We start from the raw sequence: 23,692 nt of genomic DNA, 5'->3' as shown, positions 1-23,692 counted from the left end.
TGCACTGAAGAAGAATGGGCCTAACAAAAAATAAAATGCTATATAATTACAACAACTGTTCTCAACAATCATCATAACAATAATTTATCTACTAAAGTTACCTGTTGATATTGGAGCAACAGATGAGCCTGGTTCACTTGCATTAGTAAAAAATATTGTATAATAAAATAATAATGTTATAAAGAGTATGAATAAATCTAGTAAAAAAATAACAATAGAAAAATAATAAAAAATATGAATAATAAAAGAGAAAAACAAAGAAATAATAAAAATATAAGCCAGTGATCGTGTCTTATGAATAGGTGTATCTATAATAATAATTAATAACAATTACATCACTTTAATCATTATACCTGATAGTACTGCAATATCATTATTAGTAACCAATGAAGGTACTGGTGAACTAACAGTAGAATATGTATCATCAAATTTGGGAAGCAATTCACCTGAAAATATGATAAAAATACTAACAATTGAACCAATATACAATGTATGTGTGTGTTTATATTACCACATTCTTTTAGTATGTCTTGTCCTATAGTCTTTGCTTCATCTGATTTCAGTAAGATGTCTCCTAATGTTCTCAATTTGTTATGATTTTCAGTTATTGAAGTCCGTATTTCTCTCAGTGTGTCTCCTAATAGGAAACCCCCAACACTCTCCACTCCAGTCCTGGTCTCATTTGATATCAGTCCCTCTGTAAATAACAGATCAACTGACTCCTCACTGATGGACACTACTGACAGCCTAACACTGTAATGCTGAAATAACCCACTAGCTGGATCAGATACTGTATCAATAAAGAATATATCATTATTAGTAGTAGTATCATTTTAGTACACTAATACATCATTGTATAGCAACAAATTATTGTTGAGCTTAAGGAAGAATTTTTTTCTTTTATCTTATTTCATACCATCTCGTCACTACCTAACATACATATACATGTACAAATATAATAATAATTATTATTATTATTCTAAAGACAAACACAATAGGAAGCACAAAAGAGAGAGACAAAAAGGGAAAGCCCATAAGAAAGACAAAAGAGAAACAAAACCTACATGTAAAAAGCTAAATGGAACAGAGAGCTAAAATAAAATAAAATACATGTAAATTCCATAAAGCAACCGAGAGTCTTTAAAAAGGTGGCGAGTGGTATCCTTAGGGTCAAGACCCAGGTGCAGACCTTGAAGTTGACCAAAAGAATAGATGATAGATAATGCCTCCTTTCCCCAAAAACCAAGAGCTTCCATGGCTATGGGAACAAAATAGATATCCACAGAACGACAGAGGGAGGAATAAGCAGCTTATTTATGGCTCTCAGCAATCAACAGAGCGGCTCCCTGTGCAGAGGCAGAAGAAGATAATGTAAGTTGCTGAAGAGGAGATATCACAGTTACATCAAAGGCTGTGGGCTTTTCTCTGGACAAGGTAGGGAGAAATATGTCAGCTGGATGAGATGATGAGTCCAGAAGTACAGAAGGGACTTCTCTACGAGGGGCTAGACCTGTAGCTTGGGCAGAGGAGAAGATGACCTCACAAAGAGAACTGTGGCAAATAATTCCGTCACCATTCCCCCCACACCCTACTGCATGGTCCTCCATCAATTCACATATAGGACAGTCATGAGGGGAACTAGACACATCCAATAGAGAAGGCAGAAATGAAACTCCAAATCATAAAACCAGAGACATAGCGTATCAGATGGTATAACTGGTAACCAGCAGACATGGGGTAATAGTAATAGATAATAGTAATAGTAATAGTAAAGATTACATGTTTTGAAGTAATTGTAATAGTAATAGTAATGGAGGAATCAAAAAACCAAGTAATAGTAATTGTAATAGTAGGAGACAGTTAAGTAATAGTAATATAATAGTAATTGTACATATTGTAATACATTATTGTACAAGTATTCAATGTACATGTACAGGTACATGTATGTGCATTCAAGTCTGTCTGCTCTGACAAAAGGTTCATCTGCCCAGTGGTATTCAGTATAGGAGGGAAATTTTTTAGACCGGAACGATACAGACTTTCTGATACTGTTTTTGAGAAGCTTATAAGTATACAATGTAATGGTCATTTGCTTTAAAGAGAATTGATTTGAAATTATAATGTAATCGTAATATAATTAGATTACATTTAGTCATGCATATGCAGTAATAGTAATAGTAATAATGAAATTAGTGGAGTAATAGTAATAGTAATATATTACATTTACATCTACTAAACATGTAATTGTAATAGTAATAGAATTTTTTTCTAGTTAATAGTAATAGTAATATATTACTTTCTAATGTAATTGACCCCATGTCTGGTAACCAGTCTCCTGAGTGAGGAACTGATGTAGCAAAGCCAAAGCTCAAGAACAATCATCAGGAGCAGTAGAGAGGAGAGACTGGTAGGAAGACTGATCAATAGCCAGAGATAAAAATCTTTGATAAACAATAAAATTCATGTCACTGAAGAAGACCAATCAGAGTGACCCACAGCAATGTGGAGAAGGCCAAAAGACGCTGAAGTACATGTATACAAGGAAGAGAAAGCCTCGTGGCACCATAGATACTACAAACACAGATCATCCACCAGGGACTTTACTTGTCTCGTGTAGCCAGACCCATTCCCCTTTTTGACATTTCTGGCTGCACGAGACTAGGACTTAACTGCCTAAATAGACCCTAGGAAGGCTGCTAGATCATTACACTGAGCTCTACACAAGCCCAACCCTCCCAATGCTATTGGTAGAGAAGCCATGGGCCAAGCCCCAGGAGAAGGACATGCCCCAAGTATACGATTATTATTATTATTATTATTACAAAGTGTCTAACGCTCCGGTAACCGTTAGATGTCTGTGATGCTAGAGCTCCGGTAATAGTGGCTTCGCCCCTAATTATAATTATTGGATATCTACCTGTCTGGCGGGTGTTATGGGCATATAACACCAACAAGAAAAGTGGTCGAGGGCGTAGCCCGAGACCACCTTTTCTCAAGGGTGTTATAAGCCCGTAACACCTGCCAGATCGACAGGCAGATATCTAATATACCTTAAGCCTACTATTTTTAGCGTCTACTAAATTTAGCTATATTAGCTAGAGAGCCTTAAACCACTAAATTAAATATACGTCAAAATAATTATTATTCATTACAATGGTTATTATTGATAGTTAATTTGGTTAAAAACGCTAAAATTAGTAACGCTAAACATGACTTTTACTGATTTCGCTAAAATAAGTAGACACAAATAATAGTAGGCTTAAGGTATACTACTATGGTCACAATGCATCTGGCCCGTGCCCTACTCTTATCTATGGCTTCATTGGCTTACTTGTCAAACCACTTTATCAAATTAAGTAACAGTACTATATATAAACATGGGCATATAACACCCTGGCACCATAGATACTACAAACACACATGGATATGAAACAGGAAGTGCAATATACATGAACTTATATGAATGACGTCACTAATGCTGTGACTACCCAGTATGCGTGTATTTTTATTTGATTTTATGAGACTATGACTGTGCCATACACAAATGTATACCTAAATGAATGAATTTCAACACTTTGAACACTTTTCTGAAGGCTCTATAGTATCTATGCTGGCACACCAAAAGTTAGTATGGCAATAAACACACATCCATAGTATAAACTGGGGATATGCCCCAGTATCAATAATACACTGATTTATTAAAGAAATCGAGTATAAATATGACAACCAGCAACATGGGTGCAGCAGGGTCATACATGTAGTTGTGAAGTGGAGAGGCTTGTGTGGATTGCATGGATGAGAGTAGAGATGTATCGATATGGGTTTTAGCCGATATTCCAATATTAACATAGCCATTACTGGCCGATACTAATACCGATCCGATATTTTCCTTTCTACCTTCTAGGCACAGGTTTATGCATGTAAAATGTGATTTATACACTTCCCAATTTAGTATCTTCACTAATTTTCAAGTAGTTACAGTTACAGAATCATTTTGACATTTCACATAATTGCCTTAAAATTAATTGATTAACCCTTTATTCTCATGCCCCTTTATTCTCATGCATATGGCCATGTGTTGCTATATCTGCAAGATGCATGCAAAGAAACCGATAACCGATACTACAAAAAAGCAGGCCAATAAGCCGATATCTGATATGCCGATCCGATTATCGGGACATCTCTAGATGAGAGCAGTGGTTCGAATCCGGTCAGGATTACTGAGTGAAACTATGCTATGGTTTTTGATTTTTTTTTCTTTTTAAAAATAATTTTTTCCTTTTTTTCTTTTTTGGCTTTTTTAGGTCAAGAAATAAACACCCTCTCGTCCATCTTAGCCTCCGGGGTCGTAGGGTTGGGATTGGGGTTTAGTGTTTAGTTTTCAGAGCACTAGGATTTGGCAGATTATGCTCTAAAATTGCTCTATTATGCTATGCTGCAATTCTCAGGAAGCAGCTCTATTATGTTCTACCAATCAGCCACAATTATGCCCATGAATTTCATTATAATAACTTAGCCCCACCCAAAAATGTGAGCCAGTAATTCAATTATGAAGCTCTTGAAAGTATTGTGAGCAATAGTAGCTGTTTAAACATAAAAACAGTTAATTTATTGAGTGCAAGTGCCTGTTTATTGCATTTCTCAATACATGTTTTCAAAATTTTCTTTTATAGCTCTATTATGCTTATGCTTTTGGGCCCTATTATTCTCATAAAATCCACCAAGGCCTATAGACCCCTTTCGGCGAGAAGTAGTAGCTTGTGAATATCATTAATTTTGCAATGAATATCATTATATCTCAGTTACGGTATACGCCCACATACAATAATTGGCCACCATGTTTTACGTCAAGCAGCAAGTGCTTTCTGTGTCCTGGAGATCTTGGTCACTACATTTTGAAGCTAAAAACTATTCTAGAGTCAAGAAAGATGCCAAGAGAGCCAACCTAGGAAGTATAGTGCAATACTCTTGTTGTATGAGCCTGCTTTCCTCTTTGGGCTGTGACAAAGAGTCAAGAACTGATCGTTCTGGCTCTCCCAGACTTCTTAAGTCTTCAAAATATCTTGCTATAGTAAAGAACAGTTGATATGAAGCCTCTCATAGTCCTGAGTTCAGCACAACAAAAGTTTTATTGGCAAAACAGCTCTACTTTGCACATCAGCCATTGGAACTCTGCATAACTTTGACGTAAAACATGGCGGACAAAAATCCGTTCAATATTATTTCTTTGTATATACGGTATCACTAACTAATTCTCGCCTAAAGGGGTCTATAAAGCACCCTCTCGTACATCTTAGCCTCCAGGATTGTAGAGTTTTTAAAATTTGGGTTTAGTGTTTCTTGATAAAAAGACTAAGTTCCATTTTGCACTATTGAGCATGCGCACAAGCTGTTTTACAGAGAAAAACGGACTACCAGAGCTCTAGCATCACTGAAATCTAACGGTTACCGGAGCATTAGACACAGCCTTATTATTATTATTATTATTACTACTACTACAACTATTATTATGAACAAAACCAAAAGTATCAACAGTTTGGGTACCATGATATTATCTAAGCCAGATGCAGGGAGAGCAAAGTTGCACATATCAGCTAAAAGGATTTTGTGATGCTTCAAAGGGAGCATACGCCGCCGTAATATATCTTGTAGCCAAATCAGAATATTATTATTATTATTATTATTATTATTATTATTATTATTATTATTATTATTATGAGAGACAAGAGAGACAAAAAGGGAAAGCCCATAAGGGAAGAAAAATAGAAACGAAAAATGGGGACCAACCAAAAATAGAAAAATAAAATAAAATAACAATAATAATAAAATAATAACAAAATAAAATGACAATAAAATAAAAATGAAACAAAACGTCCTACAGTTGGCCATCCACCTCAGGGGACAAAATGGAAGACCGACCCAACCACATCTGGGCATTATTATTATTATTATTATTATTATTTACACAACAGAAAAAAAGAAAAACCTACATTATTATTATTATTATTACATTATTATTATTATATTCATCACTTACATTTACTGATTCTTTCAGCTGATGATACTTCTCCAATTCTACGTAGTCTATCAGCCAGTGTGATCCAAGACAATGGTCCAGTTACATTATCTGCTCTAGAGAGCCATTTGTCCAATGTAGTCATCAAGCAACGACTAGTATTTCCTCTGTGATTAGCTTCAATCGTCTCTAGTGTCTGTAGACTCAGACCCAGTTTCAGTCCAAACTCAAACCACTTGGCTTCAGTAAACCCAGTGATCCGTAGCTCCTCATGTATCTCAGCTAGTCTCTCCTTCTCTATAGCAAATAGTACGGGCAGTTTATTGAAAGTTATATCACTCATAGTCAGGCCCCCGCATGACTATATCACTCACTTAAGGACAGCATTCCTGTTCTTCTTCTCCTAGCCATTTCAACAAAACCATAGAGCAGAGTACAGGAAATTCATTACTCTCATATCTATCACAGAATCAACCTAAACGTAACAGATCAGAATCACACCCACGCAAAGCATAGATCTACCAGTCACACCCACAGATATAATCATAATGAACTTAAATTTAGTTTTAACCGAGGTTTTAACTCGCTGACTCTTTCGTAATGAGTTTGTACTTTTAATTTTAATTTTCAATTTTATTTCTAGATTATTGTATAAGTGATCCAGTCTATTACTGTACAGTTTGTACTTGAATTGTAAGTTTATTCATAATATCCTACACAGTAACAAAAAAGGTTCACTTCATAAATTGATATTACCAGTGGCGGAGCTGGAACTAAACTGATGCCCGGGCCCAGATGTGGATGTGTCCAGTTTCTAACTTTTTATTTGGGTATTTTACTTGAAAAGTGCTTGCTAATTGCTTATATGCACCTGTATGCACTTGTTAGTACTCTGGTGAGGCTTGTGGTTTGCTTTATCTAAACTTTAGGCAAGGTATTGTTTACATTGCATCCAATGAATCTCATTACAGAGCTTTGATGCCCGGGCCTAGGCCCGTGTGGGCCCGGGTTCAGCTCCGCCACTGGATATTACCCAATTAAGCAAGTTGTAATATTTGTGATAATCATATCAATATGTACTTATGTTGTGTAGAAAGTTTGAGTTGAAAATTTTTTTGAGCTGTGGCCATTAAAAAATACCCTGAATCCCATGCTTTTTGACTTGAAAATTGGCTTTAAAATCACCCAAAATTTTATATTACATTTCTAATGCATATTGTTATTCATATGCTGTGTAGAAAGCTTAAGCTGACTCTGACATAGAATTTTCAAGTTACAGTCATTTTTTAAATGTCCAAAAGTTTTGAAAAATACCTAAAGCTCTATAGTCCATGTTTTAAATCACCCGAAATTTTTATTACATTTTCTGATGCATATTGGTGTCCTTATTATGCTGTGTAGAAAGTTTGAGCTGATTCTGACTTTAATTTTTTTAATTATTAAGTCTGAAAAATACCCAAAGTGTTCTTGGTTTTTTTTAATGGCTCCAAAATAACTCCCAATTTTTATTACATTTTTTGATGCACATTGATGTACCTTATGCTATGTAGAAAATTAAATTTAAACTGATTCTGGCAAATAATTTTCGAGTTCTAAACATTAAAAATTGTTGAAAATTTCCCAGTACTATAACGCAAACTTTTTCCGAGAAATGAGTCCAAAATCACCCCCAATTTTTATGATGATGGCAATTAAACTTCCAACTCAATGGCACATGGCCAAATTAAAACCTTCTAATCATCAAAATTAATTTTAACAAAATTTGTAAAATTTCTAACCCTCCAAAATTACCTGCTACGTCTGTACATGTACAAAGTAATATGCATTAGTGACATATACCCTGTACATCTATACATGTACAGTATGTGTAATTACATGTGTGGTACATGTACCTATTTTGTTATTTCTATTCAGTTTATACATGCATAAAGTGTACATGTTAAGGCTTGTGTAATGTTTTACAGAAGGAGAATTTTTTAAATTTTGTAAGCAATAATCAAAAATAGTAGCAAGGTTAAAAATTTGATTTGAAGCTATTGTTATTATTTATTTTATTTCTCATTATTATTATTATTATTATTATTATTATTATTATTATTATTATTATTATTATTATAACCAAAGTACACCAAGTAGGACAATAGTAGTTTAAAAACAGAAATAAAGTCAGAAAAAATAATGTAATAGTAATGTTACATTATTTATTACCATTAGATTAATAGTAATATTAATGTATAAAAAAAATAATAGTAATAATAGTTATTATTATTATTATTATTATTATTATTAATAGGATGAAATGTCACATCTACAATGAGAGTTGCTGATGAACCATCAAAAATAAAGAAAGTAGCGGACACTAACAATCTAATCCTTGCACGAAGAGCAAAGAAAAATTCCGGAAAATAATGCAATGGAAAAAAAACAATAATAATAAATTTTTTAGAATTTAACCCTCTGTCTCTCTCTCTCTCAATGATGGACAATGTCACCGTCACTCTTTACGTGTTAATGTATTGGACAAAAGTAAATTATATTATTACAATAATACATGCCATTATTATTATTATTATTATTATTATTATTTATACATGTATATGTTTTGCAGTAGTTTTGACATTTTTGTATTAATAATAAGAATATAATTATTTTGCTAGTCCCAAAACTTCATGTATAGATCCTCAGCCATTTTGTTTGGAAAATGAAGAGATATTTTTATCTTGACAATCTCACTGAATCCCTCAGCGAGTGATGGCTCAACAAACCTACTCTTGTATGACCTTAGAGCAGAATCAGGGACCATCTTCTTGATGTCATCTTTATATAGTTTAAGCTAATGGAGGAGAGAGGGAGGGAGAGAGAGTGAACATGAGAATTTGATTGAGGTACATGTACATACACATTTAAATGTTAAATTGGAGGGCAAAGATGTCTGGCTAAAATTAGCTTTAGAGACAATCATAATAGAGGGAGGATGTTTTGCAAGGAGAAAGAAGAACAGTACATGAACTTATAATTACAATATGAGCCAATTCCAATGAAAAATTGTAAAGTACATGGACATCCATGTACGTACATGTATTCAAATATTGGCCAAATTAAGACAATGCATGTATTTTGTAAATGTACATGTAGCTTGTAATTTTTCCTGAAAATGGTTACAGATGTTTTAAATTCTTACATTTTATGGACATTAAGAAAGACGTAAAATAATAATAATAACAATCCATACCTTTATGCAGTGATTCCTGTACTGATTATTATGCAGTGCATGCTCAAGTGACGTCATGAACCAGAAGCAGCGTACAGGGACACCACACTGAGACCCTAACTGAATATACCGACCCCTTGACTCAATATCAGGACTCGTATTATCAATAACTGCACTGTAACCAGCAACCAGTCCTTCCCTACACTCAGTGACACATTTCTGCCAACTACCCAGCAAGTCTCTACTAACATGAGAATAATGTCTTTTATTTCTTTCTCTCCTCATGTAGTCTTTGTAAAATTGACTTTTACCAGCGGCAGGTGGGCCCACAAAAACAACAATTTCCTGTGCCTCTCGAGTGATTAGAGTTCCTCTTGGTTCTAAGCTGGGTCCATCTTCTACTCCTGGAGTGTATGTTCGTGGGTTGAATCCGTACCATGAGAACTCGCTGCTTGTCGGTTCTCCAAGAAAGAACTCTTCCGGGAGACTGAAGTTAATTTTAATGTTGGCAGCAAATTTTCGGTCGGAGCAAGAGAAATCGGCTTTACCATCTGTAACAAAAAGAATAAAAAATAAAAAGACTAAAATTAGTGTATACTCATGAGTTACATGTATAATGCATTTAATGTTACACGTATATGTACATGTCATATACCCTGGATTCAATGACCTGTGTTCTCTTGTAATTAGCAAAAACTTTATAAAAAATTTTTATTATGACTCAAAAACTTTCTACATAACACAAAACCATGCATATACAGTATTATACACGTACATGTATATCAGAAAAATCAAATCTCTTTTAGTCATTTTTTACAAAATTTTCTGTAACACTACACATATAAACTAAGAATGCTCTCTTTTTGAATTTTGATGAAATTTGGCCAATATTCTTGTGCTATACTTTGGCCTGATTTTTAAGCAACTTAAAATATTCGTTAAAAATCAAATTTTCATTGGAATCAGCTCAAACTTTCTACAAAACATAACTACATGTATACGTAATATCCACATAAAGTGATTGAATTATTAATTAAGCAGACTCACCTTTCTTTACATGTTTTGGCCTACCAGCAGCATCTCCTACATAATAGCTTTCATTCATATCCACCATCACTCCTTCATTCTTACATTCAATGAAATACTCCCACATTTTAGTCCTTGGTTTACGATACTCATCATCCTCCAATGATGCTAGCAATAGCACTGAGGCTCTCCCTAACTCTTTCATGACTGATTCTAGTTTCAGTTTAAATTCAGAGAGTGGTGGGTTACCATAGTTCATACCACCTTGATTAGTGAATATAACTATCCTGTATCCTGATGCTTCAGCTGCCAGCAGTTTATGAGGGACACATGGCATCCAAAAGGTCCAATCGTCAGGCCCAGCTGCTTTAAACGGCAATCGACCTGATCTCGTTTTAATGAGTGTACTATCAAGATCAAATGCAGCCACTAGTGGTGATGGGGACTGTGGGCCATACTCCATTACTAGCAATGATTGAGAATAATCCCATCGACACGTGTACATATCTACCACACTATCTCCCTGTGCATATTCAGTCTCTCCAGGTCTTGTATTAGCTACTTCTATAGCTTTCTTCTGCCCAAAAAATATGTTATACTTTATGTGTAGGGCATCCTTCTCTGTCATTAGCTCTAGTTTAGCTCCAGGTCCTATGATTGCTGTCTCTCCTTCTCTTTGCAATACTAAAACACCTGCTACTGATGAACACACTGGACTCAACTGTCTTACAAGAACTTCCTTAGAGTCTATATCAGCTGTAACCTCAACCTTCAAATGAAACTCGAAATGAAAGGACATGATAACAAAGCCAGGGAGCCCTGGCCCCTGGGAGGTGATTTTATACTTGCACTTACTTGTCCAGTGCCACCAGTCGCTCCGTCCCGACCTAGTCTAACTGTTTCTTTGTGCCTAAGCTCGACAGGAGGAGAGGAGCTACTGTTTTGAGACGAACTTGAAGAGATCAATTGACAGTAGTACTCCATTTCTGTTATGAATAATAACAACTTAGTTAATTAATTTATCGACGGGTGACAAAATGAATGGGTGCATTATGTCACCCATCAATACTTCTCTCTCTTACAATATTCTCGTTCGCTCTCTTGTCTCTTAACAGTTTGATCCTAAAGGAGTCAAAGGTGACAATATACATTACCCGCCGTTATAGAGAGATACATAAATGACAGTCTAAAATGATACATTGTTATGACCACCATTTTGATGACAAGAGAGAGTGGGGGAGGGCATACAGTGGACATGTTTAGGTGTCACTGGTAACAGGCACATGGTGGAAGGTGGGCAAGGTCTCCTCTTTACCCTCTCATCCCTCCTTGTCCTAGTTCATGAATTATAATCAGATCTCTAAAGAGAGAAAGAGAAGTTACTGGCAAAAAAGGCTATAGAAGTGGGTAAGTGTAGGTAGGTATGTACACAGACAGACAAAATGGCTGCCACTTTGTAGTCATGTGACCAAACCTCCTCTAGCTATTTGATATCATACACTCATGAATTGGCTTGAATTATTATTCACTAGTTTTATTCATAATGGTATCATTTTCATAGATTAAGAGATAGAAATGGCGACAGGGCATGGGCCAATAGAGAGGTCAAGGTTCAATTGGGGAGAGAAGACACCTGAAGACAGTGATGATGATGATTTCAGCAGTCCTGGTAATCTTGTTATTGACAGCTCTTATGATGAAAGCAAAGCCTGTAAGCCTCTTTGTAATAGCTGTACATTTTGTCAAGTAATCTATTCTTTATTGTTTTTATTAATTGTAGCCACACCTACTACTCCAAAGACTACTTCTTACTCATTAAAGAAAGAGTTTTATTTGTGTGAAGAGGATTTCAAAGGATTGACATTCGTGGGAAAGATGGATGCAAAAATTCCACCAGGTTGGTAGCATATGCATGTACATGCATGTATAATATATAATAATAAATGGATACAAATAGTTTCTGCATGTACTAGTCAATGATAATGATGCTGTATTGCTGGTAATTTTTTATGTGTGTATAAATTTTGGTGGATTTTTTTCTTTGAATAATTCAGCACAAATACATGTAAATGAAAAGCATGTTTGACACATTTACATGTATTTTGGTCAATCCATTCAAATTCCCATGATAATAATCAGCTAATACTTGTATAATATCTTTATGTGTGCATGTTTGTGTTAGAAGCCAAGCAATAACAATAAATTATTTTAATTGCACCATGCTTTTCCACTGGATTTTGGCATACTACTACTTATGCAGGTTCTTGTCAGTTCATCCTATAGTTGCTCCTAAATTTGACAAAATGCCATTATACTGTATAGGGCACTTTTTCAAAAATTTTAATTTTTCTAATTTCAATTGAAACCCTCAATTACACATTGTACATGTAGAGGATAATGTCTCAGTACTCTGTAATGCTCTTATATAAACACATGTAATTGTTTCACTTTTTCTATTTCCCTATAGAGACAATATGTTTATATTCCTACCACTGGGGCTCCACTCACGTTGATCTCATCACTCGTATCAATGGAGACACTCTGGTACCAATGACCAACGTCTACAACCGCGTGGTCCCTGGCCTCACTCGTAATGCCGTCTCTAACAGGATACCTAAAATAGGAGCTAAAAGTATTGCCCTACCCGAGAGCCATATTAATGTCCTCAAGAAGCTCCAACTACCTATCACTGCTCGCTCTCACTACTTAACAATCGTTGATTTCATCAGGCTCTGTACGTACTATAAGCAGAAACCTCCAAGGAATTTATCCGATTTTGCTCAAATCAATTCTAAGTCTAATCCTGCCGATATCCTGAAAACTTATAATTCTCAAGTCGTCCCTTCGCAGCCTGCCCTTGCCTCTGTTAATTCTCATCTCTCAACCCCTCCCGCCCACTCTTCTAATTACTTCTCAAAGGATAAGGGGCTCACGACTCCTCCTGTCCTCTCCCCTGGTCAGATTAATGCTAGTCTTGCCATGAGTATGATTGGTAATGAGAGATACTCTGAAGACAGTCCTCGTAATGGAGATGATAATGATACTGATAATGATAAGACTGGTCAGTTATGTGAATGATTCAAGTACATGTAGAATGTGTACATGTACATGTACAGTATATAGAACTCGAGGGTGTTCATAATCTCTTATATTTGGCCTATGTGTACATGTACATGTACATGTAAATGTACTATGTCTCCAGGTTTCCCCTGTTTATTTCAAAAATAGAAGTACTGGTATATAAACACACAGCTAGGCTTTTTCAAATTTTCAAAGTTGCTTGAAGATTGTGCCTAAGTTTTTAGTACATGTACATGCATGGTTGCTGGCCAAATTTTACCAAAATTTATAATTTTTTATACATTTATATACAATGTACATGTATGCTTTTATGTTATGTGGAAGAGGAGTGAGGGAGAGAGAAAGGAAAATGGATCAAGTACAATGTACTGTACATGTACATGTACATGTACATGTGAAATTATTTTGTTTTGTTTTTAGGTGAAGTGAAATATCTTCAATTTCCTAATGGGGTAACATTATCACTGGTATATCAGCAAGGAATCTATTACATATTAAACACAGAAATACAATCAATACTACCTCAGGCAAATCAGAACATTGTAGCTCCATTAAGATCATTATTGAACATACCACTGGAATACGCCTCAAAGTACATCTACATGTACATGTACATGCATACATGAATGTGTACTAGGTAGAGGCCTGGGTCAATATCCTTTATGTACATACTGTACATGTACACATGTGCTGTACATACACATTCATGTACATGTGTTCATGTACATGTAGCACTCGATTGCATGTGCAGATCTAAGCAAATGTACAAGTGTATTTTACTGTTACTAGTACTGGGAAATTTATTGATGTACACATGTACATGTACATATACTTTAATTAACTGAAATGAAAGTAATGAAATTTTATTTTAAACTCCTGTTTTGATTGAAATCAGGCATGAACACATAGAAAATACAATAAAACCAAGAATTCTCCCCTAACCGTTTTTCATAAAAATTTTCATGGTATTTTTCCAAATTTTTGAGCAAATTTAAAATTTATGAAAAATTCAATTTTGGTTAGAATCAGCTTAAACTTAATACATACAGTGTACATGTAGTATAAGAGCTTGTACACGTATATCTGACATGTAATAAAAATAGAGAAATGTTGTTCTATTATTATAATTATTATATCATGTACATTATTATTGGTATTATGTATTATATTATTATTATTTGTTTTATTGTGTTTTATTCCAGGGCTGCTTTAAATCATTTAAAATCAGAGGGTATAGTTGGTATTAAAGCATGTCGTGTCATCATATACAAAACTGTTGATGTCATTAAGATGTACTCTCACTGGAACCTCTCAGTACCACAGTACCTCACTGACCTCAGCAATGGAATAGTAAGCTATTATTGAGCTACAATAGTCATTTTTATTAAGTTATTGATAGGTATTAATAATAGTTAGCTATTAATAGTTATTATTATTAAGTTATTAAATAGGTTCGCAATACTTAATTGCATTGTGACTGTGTAAGTGCTGTACAATATACATGTACATGTATAATAGAATATCACCATTGCGTTATACAGCACTTCTGGTCACTACTACACATGAATTGTAAATTAATTGTTATTGCATATACAGTTTTGTACTTGATACCGTATAGTACTGGGTTTATTTCAAGGATAATAAATTTTGCGAATACCCGTATCTGGAAGTTTGCATAATTAATTTTCGCAAATTTGCACTATTCTACCATCTTATACCTTATTAAATTGATTTTCAAGGAATTTAATTTTGCAAATCTTAAAAATTTGCGAAATCTGTGAAATTTGTTATTCTCGAAATAAACCCGCTATACGGCACAATTTTCTAGCCGCATTTACATTGTATTACATTAATTCAATTAGCACTTCACAAAGTAGAATGTACAAGTAAAAATAACTGGCAATTTCCGAAGTCAAGATGATTGACGATTTGACACAAACTTGCAGAGTTGTTTTGTACATGTAATTACAATGTCTACATTTATAGCTCAAAAATTATTATTATATTTTATTCTAGTATCCTCCCCGTGTTGTTCCGGATGATCCCTCTATCAATCAGTGTGACTCATACTCATCTCTTCCTGGAGAGTCTCTATCCTCCACTCCTCCAGTACCCAGCAATGACATGATGTCACCCTCAGGAACTAAACTGTACCTTGGGACTAATAAGAAGAAGGAGAGGAAGACCTCACACTCTGGACTCTCACCACTCAGTGATCAAGGTAATGTTATCTTAATTACCATTATAGCGTCTAATTTTAGAAGGGATAAAATTTGGCAAATTTGGTGTTTTGATACCTTTTATTAAAATAAAAATTGAGTCATTATACGCATGCTCAATGGCTTGTGACCACAATTTTGCCAAATTAAAATTTGCCAATCACTAAACTTGAGCAATTCACCAAAATTTAGTCCCTCCAAAATTACCTGCTATATGGCGCTCACTGGTACATTGTAGATCAAGAGGAGGAGGATAGGAGCTCTCATACATTAATTTTAGCCTACACATGTTCATGTACATTTTTGATTTTCTTTGCTTTTAGTTTTAGTTAGATTTACATGTACATGTATACCTTCATCTCATTACATTTACATGTACATAATTTTAGCAAATTTAGCGAGTAAGTACATGTACCCTGTATGTACAGTGTACATATTAATTAAGGTGCTATGTACATGTACATGTTCATCTACACGTATGATACATGTAATTGAATAAAATTAGTATACATGTACATGTGTAAGTGGTAATAGCCTTTACAAAATTAGTACCCACCTTACAATGTACATGTACATGTATATAATGTACATTTTTTAATTTTAGATTTGGATTATAATTATCTTCCTTGGGGTGATGGGAGGAGCATCACTCTCCTGACCCCGCCCTCTGGGGAACCTTATGTAGCCATTGCTGAACTGGTTGCTAAAGTAAGTGAAGAGACAAGATTATTATTTATTTATCTATTTATCATAAAATGACAACAAAATAATTTAATATTGATTTGAAGTTATAGTATGTGTTTTAAGTAGGAGAGTTTTTTGTTAAAAACATGGAAGCATAAAGTTATGTGTACATGTGTATGTTAGAAAAATAATAATTGTTGTTATTATTTTTCAATGTTGTTGTTTGCATGTATAAATATTAGTATTCATCAAAGTGACATCAAAATGATATATTGTATTTATATTTTAGATATTTAGTCAAAGGAGTCAGGTCAGTTTACAAAAGAGGACAAGACTAGGTGTACCAACAGTACCAGCCACTTCATTACAGATTCATGCACTGAGGGCTAGGGGATCCATTGACCCTTCATCTGGTAAAATGATTGTAGAGAAAGGAGTGAAATGGAAGTACATGTACAATTGTACATGTACATGCATGTAATGGCCACTGTTAGATCTAGAATGAGATTAGGAAGCTTTTGATCTCCCACGTTTGGTCTATATGTACATTGTAGGACTAGGTCCCATCTTTTAGCTTTAGTTCTTCCACATTTAGCCTAGATCTTCCGTTTCCCAAAATTTCAATGCTGTGTATAGTATGTCTGTATAATACAATGTACATATGTATGTGTACATGTATGTGTGAGTATACATGTAGGTATGAGAGGAAAGTGTAAAAGAGAGGGGTAATTGAAATTGACATGTACTGTACATGTACAACTCTGTTCTTTTTATATCTTTGTCGTTTGTCCTCTTCTTTCACCTTTTCTTTCTCTTCTTTCCCAACGCCATTCCTCTCTCCCTTTCTCTTATCTCCTTTCCCTTTCCCTTCTCTCTCCCTAGGTTATTCCAAGTTAATCCCATTGAGTGGAGTCATCAAATTAGCTAAAGAAGCAGCCATATTTATACCACCAGCTGTAGTAGGAGAATGTCACAAATATGTAAGGAAACCTGAATTACCTTCTACCACTATGTAATATCTATCCTTAAACTACTAATGAATAATTTTGTTTGATGTTAAGATACATACTGTACATTGTACATGTACATAGTACATATACATGTATTTATATGATAATAGTGGAATAATTATTATCATAATGATATTTTTCCATTAACAGGTTGCTGAAGAAGAGATACAGAGATACCTCATTAACTCACCAGTGAAGACACCTCCTCAGTCCTCCCCTCATAGAAGAGGAGGAGGAGGGAGTGTTATAGGGTCTCCATTAAAGACACCTCTGTCAGTTAGACCTGATGTTGCCTCTCATCCTGATGTAACACTAGCAGGAGCCATGCTTAATACTGGTTAGTGGCATCATGTATAGCAAACCATAATTATAGTACATGTACAATTACCAATCATAAACTTTAAAGGGATTGTCTAATACTATGTTTACACTAGCTTCTTTAACTGAGCCAGTCCTGTTTAAAGTGGGCCAGCACAGTTTCATTTGATAGTGTAAACAGTAACCAAACTGAGCTGAAGTGAGCTGGGCCAAACCAGGCCAGCATGGTTAGTACAGCAGGGCCAGCTCAGCCTGGTTCAGCATGGTTTGGCCCGGTTCCATAGTGTAATAAATTTATGTGTGTAGTTTGTGTTCCTACAGTATATTTTGTTGTCACATTAAACTGCTAGTAACAGCTCACCTGCATGTACATGTACATGTACAACTGCCAATTCGCAAGGTCTATGCAAATACTGAATTGTATACAGTGTAGCTACAATGTATAGCAACTTTGTTGGGATTTTGCCTAATATAAGCAATTTAAGCTCCAATTTTTAAAGAATTTGGACTCCAGTAGTATTTACATGTACATGTGAATTGTGAAGGTAATGCCAGGTATACATGTACATGTATCTATAAAAACCAGAACCCGAGAACTACATGTAGGAGATTAGAGCTAGAGAGATTTTTTTTATTCTTTATTTTCCAGATGAAGGTGTGTTATTTCAGGTCAAATGGGGCGAGCACAAAATTGCCGTATTCACGAGTGCAAGGAACATCAACTACATCGGTCTCTATCAAATATACGAAGTCCTTTTCAAGCATCTCGTGACTCGAATGAACTTCAAAATGAGAATGAGAAAACTCGGAGTAAAGAGCATCCGAGCACCTTCATTCATAAGACAGGGCCTAATAAGACTGGGTGCCCTACCCAGTTCATCCCCTGTCTGTGGGTTGCTGCGTATATCAGAAATGGAGAGACTTGTTTCTTCGTATGATGTTAAAATACCTCAGGTATTTTATGATCTCTTTATTAACAATGCACTATCAGTCGAACCATTGGAGCCAGACGTGTTTAGAGATTTCACTAACACCGAAGAGAAATTTGTCGTGTCTTATCCAAGAGACCGTATTGATACAAGTATATCAGATCTTGTGACAGAATCCGAGTCCCTTCCTCCTCCTTCTACTCCCCCCACTTCTTCTAATAATCGTCTCTCGTACAAAAACACCTCCACACTCCAGAGTTTAGCAAAAAAGATAAGTATGAAGAATCATCGTTTGGCTGCTGCCGCTTCAGCTACAACTTCTCCCACTTCAATCTTTGCTCCTGTGTCCCACGGGAAGCGTAAATGCTATTCCTGTGGTCGGAGTTATGCTTCTTCTAAGAAGAGGTGCGAAGATTGCGGTATATTTCTCGTCGGTTATCCCTGCCCTGTTTGTGGGTCCATTAATTATACTTTATGTTCTAAGTGCACTCAGTGTGGTGCTGCTCTTGATAGAACTAAACTCTCGTCCTCGACTCCAACTGCCAGCCTGTCACCAGTGGTACAGAAGCAAACCAGTAAGATACCAATTAGTATCACATGTATTGTACATGCATGTACATATGTACATGTCATGTAGTCATATACATTTAGTCATTTACTGTATTTGGATACACGTACATGTACACAGTGTGTCATACAGGAGGAGGGGTGGGAAAGGGGGAAATCCTTCTACTCCCTATAGTTTGCATAAATTTAATACATGGATTCATACTTGCTATAATTCACAGACATACACAGACCAAGTAGTATTATGTACATGTACATGTACTACAAGGTTACTTATAAATACAGGTACTATTAATTGCAAATTTAGTGTTTAGGTTAAAAATTGCGATTATTAATACCTGCAGTTATTAATTATGCCATGTAACTATTAGTATCGATGTCTTAATTTTAATTTTTAATACCTGCAAAATCTGCAATGTGCTAAGATTGCAAAATTTAGTAAAAGTCACTCTAAGGTACATGTATTGCTTGAAGGGCTTTTTTTCCTTTTTGTGGATTGTAGATTAACAAAAGCATTGGTTGTAATAAGAGGTTTTGCAGATTCCCAACAATACATTACCATGCTCTATTATTGATAGAAGAATACAAATGCAGTATTGTGTAGAAATTCTTTAAACTTTTTCAATTAAATTGCATAATTTACAATGTATATACATGTACATGTAATACACAATTTAATGATACTTTAAAATAAATTATGATCAGAAATCTTTGACATAAGAGCATACATGTATTTGTATGTAGGTTTAAAAGTACCAAGACTTGATGTACCGAGATTTGAAGTACCAAGACTTGATGCTCATCCCAATGTTAGTTGATATCTCAAATCAGTGTTATCTCAATTTAGTGTTATCTCAAATTAGTGTTACAATATTTATTATAATTGATGTCTTAGGTAGCTGATGAAAAGTCGGACTCACAATCCGATTCGTCTGGTGATTCTGATGATCACCCAAAGTTACCTGCTGGTAGCTTCTCAGCTCCTCCAATAAGAACTGCTGCACTGAAGAGCATGTTCCCCTCCAAATCAACTGAGTCTAGCAGTTCGTTAGTAACAAAGACACTGTACAGTGGGAATATATCATCATCAAGGAACTGTATGGAGTGTGGGGGGATCAATCCGAGAAAAGCAAAGAAGTGTCAACAATGTAAAGCACCAATACAGGTACAGGAACCCTTGAAATTCAAAACATATGTACAAGAACCCTTGGCAATGTATATGTACTGGAACCCATACATGTACATGTACATACATTTGTGTACATGTATAATGTACTGGGTTATACAAGTACTTGAAACCTTTCTCAAATGTTTACTATTAAAAGACTAGTAGTTACATGTACATGTACATGTAAATGTAAATGTACCGGTATATACAACTAAATTAAGGAGACAGAACCCTGAAATAGAAGCCCCTGCCCAAAAAGTGCCCATGTATTTAAGAAGTGGTTAGTTAGTACTATTTTTGCATGGCTATCATGTAGCGGTCTTTATAGCATTTGGAAACCTCATTGATTTACTGTACATGTATCTTCTCTCTTTATAGGGTAGACCCTGTCCTCAGTGTAACAGACCCAATCACAGTCACAGTACAGAGTGCTTTAAATGTGGGACTGCTCTTCCACCAACTGCAACTAAATGGGTAGTAGGAGGAAGAAGTATGTAACGTACATGTACATGTATCATACATGTAGTGCCTGTGTATGTGTACATATTAAATGATGATCTCTCTCTATTCTCTCTCTCTCTCTCTCTCTCTCTCTACTCTCTCTCTCTCTCTCTCTCTCTCTCTCTCTCTCTCTGCTCTCTCTCTCTCTCTCTCTCTCTCTCTCTCTCTCTCTCTCTCTCTCTCTCTCTCTCTTTCTACTCTCTCAGTATTCAGAACTTCTAATGAGAGTGGTAGACTAGGAATGACAACTAAACAGTTCAAAAAAGCAGGTATACTCATTCATTAACACATGTACATGTACAAGAATTCAGACGGGGTGTGGGAAACCTGGATCCCCTCCCTAAAATGGTCTGGGTATAAATAAATGGGTTAACACTTGATGTAATTCACTGTAATGTTCATTACAACACACAATTGATATCAAGTGTATAATATTTTATGCCATCATTGGCTTTCACTTGATTGGCGTAATATTACAAAATAAAAATCCACTAATAATATGCTATGTTATTGTTAATTTGCAGCATGCCCTGCCCTACAAGAAAGTTGTGTATGAATCCCTGCATGTACTGTATGTATATGTATACACTGTACATGTACATGTATATTTACATTTTCTCAACTTTTCTTAGCTAGCGATAGAGCACCTATAACTTGTATAAGGTGTCATCGTGTGAGGCAGTATAGTCGATTCAAGTGTGGGCGGTGTGGTGACCTATACAGTGCTACTCCACTATATTCATCAACTACTGGTACTACTAATAATGGAAAACATGCAACCACAACTTCTAGTGTGAAGGATAAGCAGCAGTCAGATATTAATGACCCAGATAGTAAGTACAATACAAATGCATTCATATGTACATGTATATGTAGTACCACATAGTGGTTTTTTAGGATAGTAATTTTCACCAATGACCTGTTTCTAGAGGTTCATGAAATTAATTTTTACGAATTTCTACTATTCTCATCTTGTCCCGTATTAAATTGATTTCTAAGAAATTTAATTTTGCAAATCTTAAAAATCTGCAAAATTGGCAAAATTTGTTATCCTAAAAAACCACTATATGGCAGTGTAATATTGCCTGTCCAATGAAGTAAGATGATAAAATTTAAACTTAAAAATAGACATGTATTAATAATAAGCAGCTAGGGCTTCCCTACAAAGCATGCTAAACAGTAAAGTACTATATTGAGTGCCTTTAAAAATTCATTAAAAATCTAAATTTGATCAGAATCAGCTCAAACCTTCTACACATCATAAGAACATGTACATGTATACATGTATGTTATCAGAAAATATAAAAATTGAGAATTTTTTCTTAGCCATTTTTGAAAAAATTTAGCTAAAAAACAAAGGCTTTAGCCTTTGGTCTTTGGCCCAATTTTTAGTAACTTTAAAAATTCTTAAAAAATAATTTTGATTGGAATCAGCTCAAACTTGCAGCAAAATATTAGGACATGTACATGTATATGTACATGTATTAGGAAAAGTATTAAAATGAAGAATTCTCTCCTAGTCTTTTTTGGCGAAATTTGGCCAAAGACATGATTTTTAGTAGCTTTTAAAATTTGTAAAAAAAAATCGAATTTTGATCAGCAAACTTGCTACACAACATAAGAGCATGTACATGTATATATATTGAAAAAAATTTATAAAAATTGAGAATTCTTTTAGAAACATTTTTGACGAAATACACTATAATGCACTTTGTACTATTATGCCAAAATCATGTGAAAAACCCTGCCATAATCATGCTTGATTTGAAGATTCAATAATGCGTAGAGTCTCGCTGATTCTGTTTCAAAATTTTGTCAATTTTTTCATTAATCAGTACAATTCTTTAATCATACCAAAATTATAAGCTGTTGGCTATGCTACATACATGTACATATGTACACGTAGTTTACTGGAAAAATTATGTTCCAAATATGTTCTCTTTCTTATTGCAGTTTTCATTTGCAGATTGTATTGTTGATTTTTTTAAATTTTTTTTTAAGACTTACTAAAGTTTGCACAGAACCTAGTGTTGCTGGGATTAGGTGAAGAATTGCTCCCAACACTCTCAGAGAAAGAAGAAGAGTTACGCCAAATGCTGTATCCAGCAGAAGAGGAACTAGAAGGTTTGAAAAATCAATAATAATTAAATGTGTACTATTTTACGTGATTCTTCTTTCTCTTTATCCCGCCCTCCATCATTCTCTCTCTTTATTTATCTCTCCCTCTCTCTGTTTCTCTCCTTCTCTCTCTCTTTCAGCTGCTGAGGAAGAGTGTCAGAGCTTTCTCAATGATAAATCTTCAAAAGAGAGTTTAGAGGCAGACCTCAAAGCTCAACTCGATATTCTGATACTAAAGGCTGAAAAGTATGATCAAGAGCTGAAGGATCTCAAAGAAAGAGAGGAAGCTGCATCACATACAATGGAAGTGTGTCCAGACATGTTGAAGGAACTGGAAGAAAAATTAAACGCATATACCGACCTGTATGATATTTCTCCTGTGTAAATGCATGCTATAATCATTAACCATTAATTATGTTACTCCATGTTATTATTATTATCATCATTATTTTTCTTTATAAGGAGTTGCATATTATCATTGAATATTTTAAAATTAACCAAAATAAAGACTACTATGAAAATACTGTGGCTCCTCAGCCTGTAGTGATTAAAGTTGCTCTGTATCATGCAGTTACACAAGCTGCTTTAGTGTTGAACACTGACAAGGATTAGTCACGCTAGCTAAACCTCAATGACTGTAGGCTGAGGAATAGAATGTACATGGTGCTAGTGAGACTATAAAAAAAGGTGTAGGTAGGAACAGGGAAGTCATACCCTCTAGTAGACATCCACTTCATTGCTGTGACTTAATTGTGGGTTGTTCACCTTCCAAGGCAAATTGCATTCCTTTGCTGTGTTTGAGCTGATGTCAGTGAAATTGGCAAAGACCTGTACACGTACAAGA

General features: G+C 35.0%; 2 protein-coding genes and 1 long non-coding RNA gene across 7 annotated transcripts; 2 read left to right on the top strand and 1 right to left on the bottom strand.

Moving 5' to 3' along the window:
• Nucleotides 1-6,558: 6,558 nt before the first annotated feature.
• LOC109582348 (uncharacterized) lies at nucleotides 6,559-8,406 on the top strand. The gene is made up of 2 exons (XR_002185051.1): nucleotides 6,559-6,709; nucleotides 8,310-8,406. It is a non-coding gene; the product is annotated as an uncharacterized LOC109582348 (long non-coding RNA).
• A 114-nt stretch (nucleotides 8,407-8,520) lies between these two features.
• Nucleotides 8,521-11,390, bottom strand: LOC100640708 (uncharacterized protein F21D5.5-like). The gene is made up of 4 exons (XM_003386866.2): nucleotides 11,109-11,390; nucleotides 10,275-11,022; nucleotides 9,249-9,778; nucleotides 8,521-8,849 (listed from the first exon to the last, which is right to left on the bottom strand). The coding sequence occupies exons 1-4, from the start codon at nucleotides 11,235-11,237 to the stop codon at nucleotides 8,670-8,672; spliced, it is 1,587 nt and encodes a 528-aa protein (XP_003386914.1). The 5' UTR covers nucleotides 11,238-11,390; the 3' UTR covers nucleotides 8,521-8,669.
• Nucleotides 11,391-11,397: 7 nt separating this feature from the next.
• Nucleotides 11,398-23,331, top strand: LOC109582347 (uncharacterized). Of its 5 annotated transcripts, none has more exons than XM_019997013.1 (20): nucleotides 11,398-11,546; nucleotides 11,592-11,660; nucleotides 11,815-11,964; nucleotides 12,034-12,150; nucleotides 12,721-13,314; nucleotides 13,755-13,926; nucleotides 14,537-14,684; nucleotides 15,351-15,555; nucleotides 16,158-16,261; nucleotides 16,527-16,650; nucleotides 17,120-17,217; nucleotides 17,398-17,584; nucleotides 18,215-19,069; nucleotides 19,803-19,870; nucleotides 19,957-20,226; nucleotides 20,608-20,719; nucleotides 20,937-20,999; nucleotides 21,363-21,563; nucleotides 22,732-22,854; nucleotides 22,989-23,331. In XM_019997013.1, exons 3-20 carry the CDS (start codon nucleotides 11,829-11,831, stop codon nucleotides 23,231-23,233), a joined length of 3,822 nt encoding a protein of 1,273 aa, XP_019852572.1. In that variant the 5' UTR covers nucleotides 11,398-11,546; nucleotides 11,592-11,660; nucleotides 11,815-11,828; the 3' UTR covers nucleotides 23,234-23,331. The 5 variants fall into 5 exon arrangements, with proteins under 5 accessions (XP_019852572.1, XP_019852574.1, XP_019852573.1 ...); XM_019997015.1 differs by having other exon boundaries at nucleotides 11,398-11,660; nucleotides 19,803-19,828; nucleotides 19,859-19,870; XM_019997014.1 differs by having other exon boundaries at nucleotides 11,398-11,660; nucleotides 19,806-19,870.
• The last annotated feature ends 361 nt before the right edge of the window (nucleotides 23,332-23,692 follow it).

This window comes from Amphimedon queenslandica, unplaced genomic scaffold (genome assembly GCF_000090795.2).
Source record: "Amphimedon queenslandica unplaced genomic scaffold, v1.1 AMPQUscaffold_13389, whole genome shotgun sequence".
Classification (NCBI taxonomy): Eukaryota; Metazoa; Porifera; class Demospongiae; order Haplosclerida; family Niphatidae; genus Amphimedon; species Amphimedon queenslandica.
The sequence above is the reverse complement of the archived record's forward strand: the minus strand, read 5'-3'. Positions and strand labels throughout refer to the sequence as shown.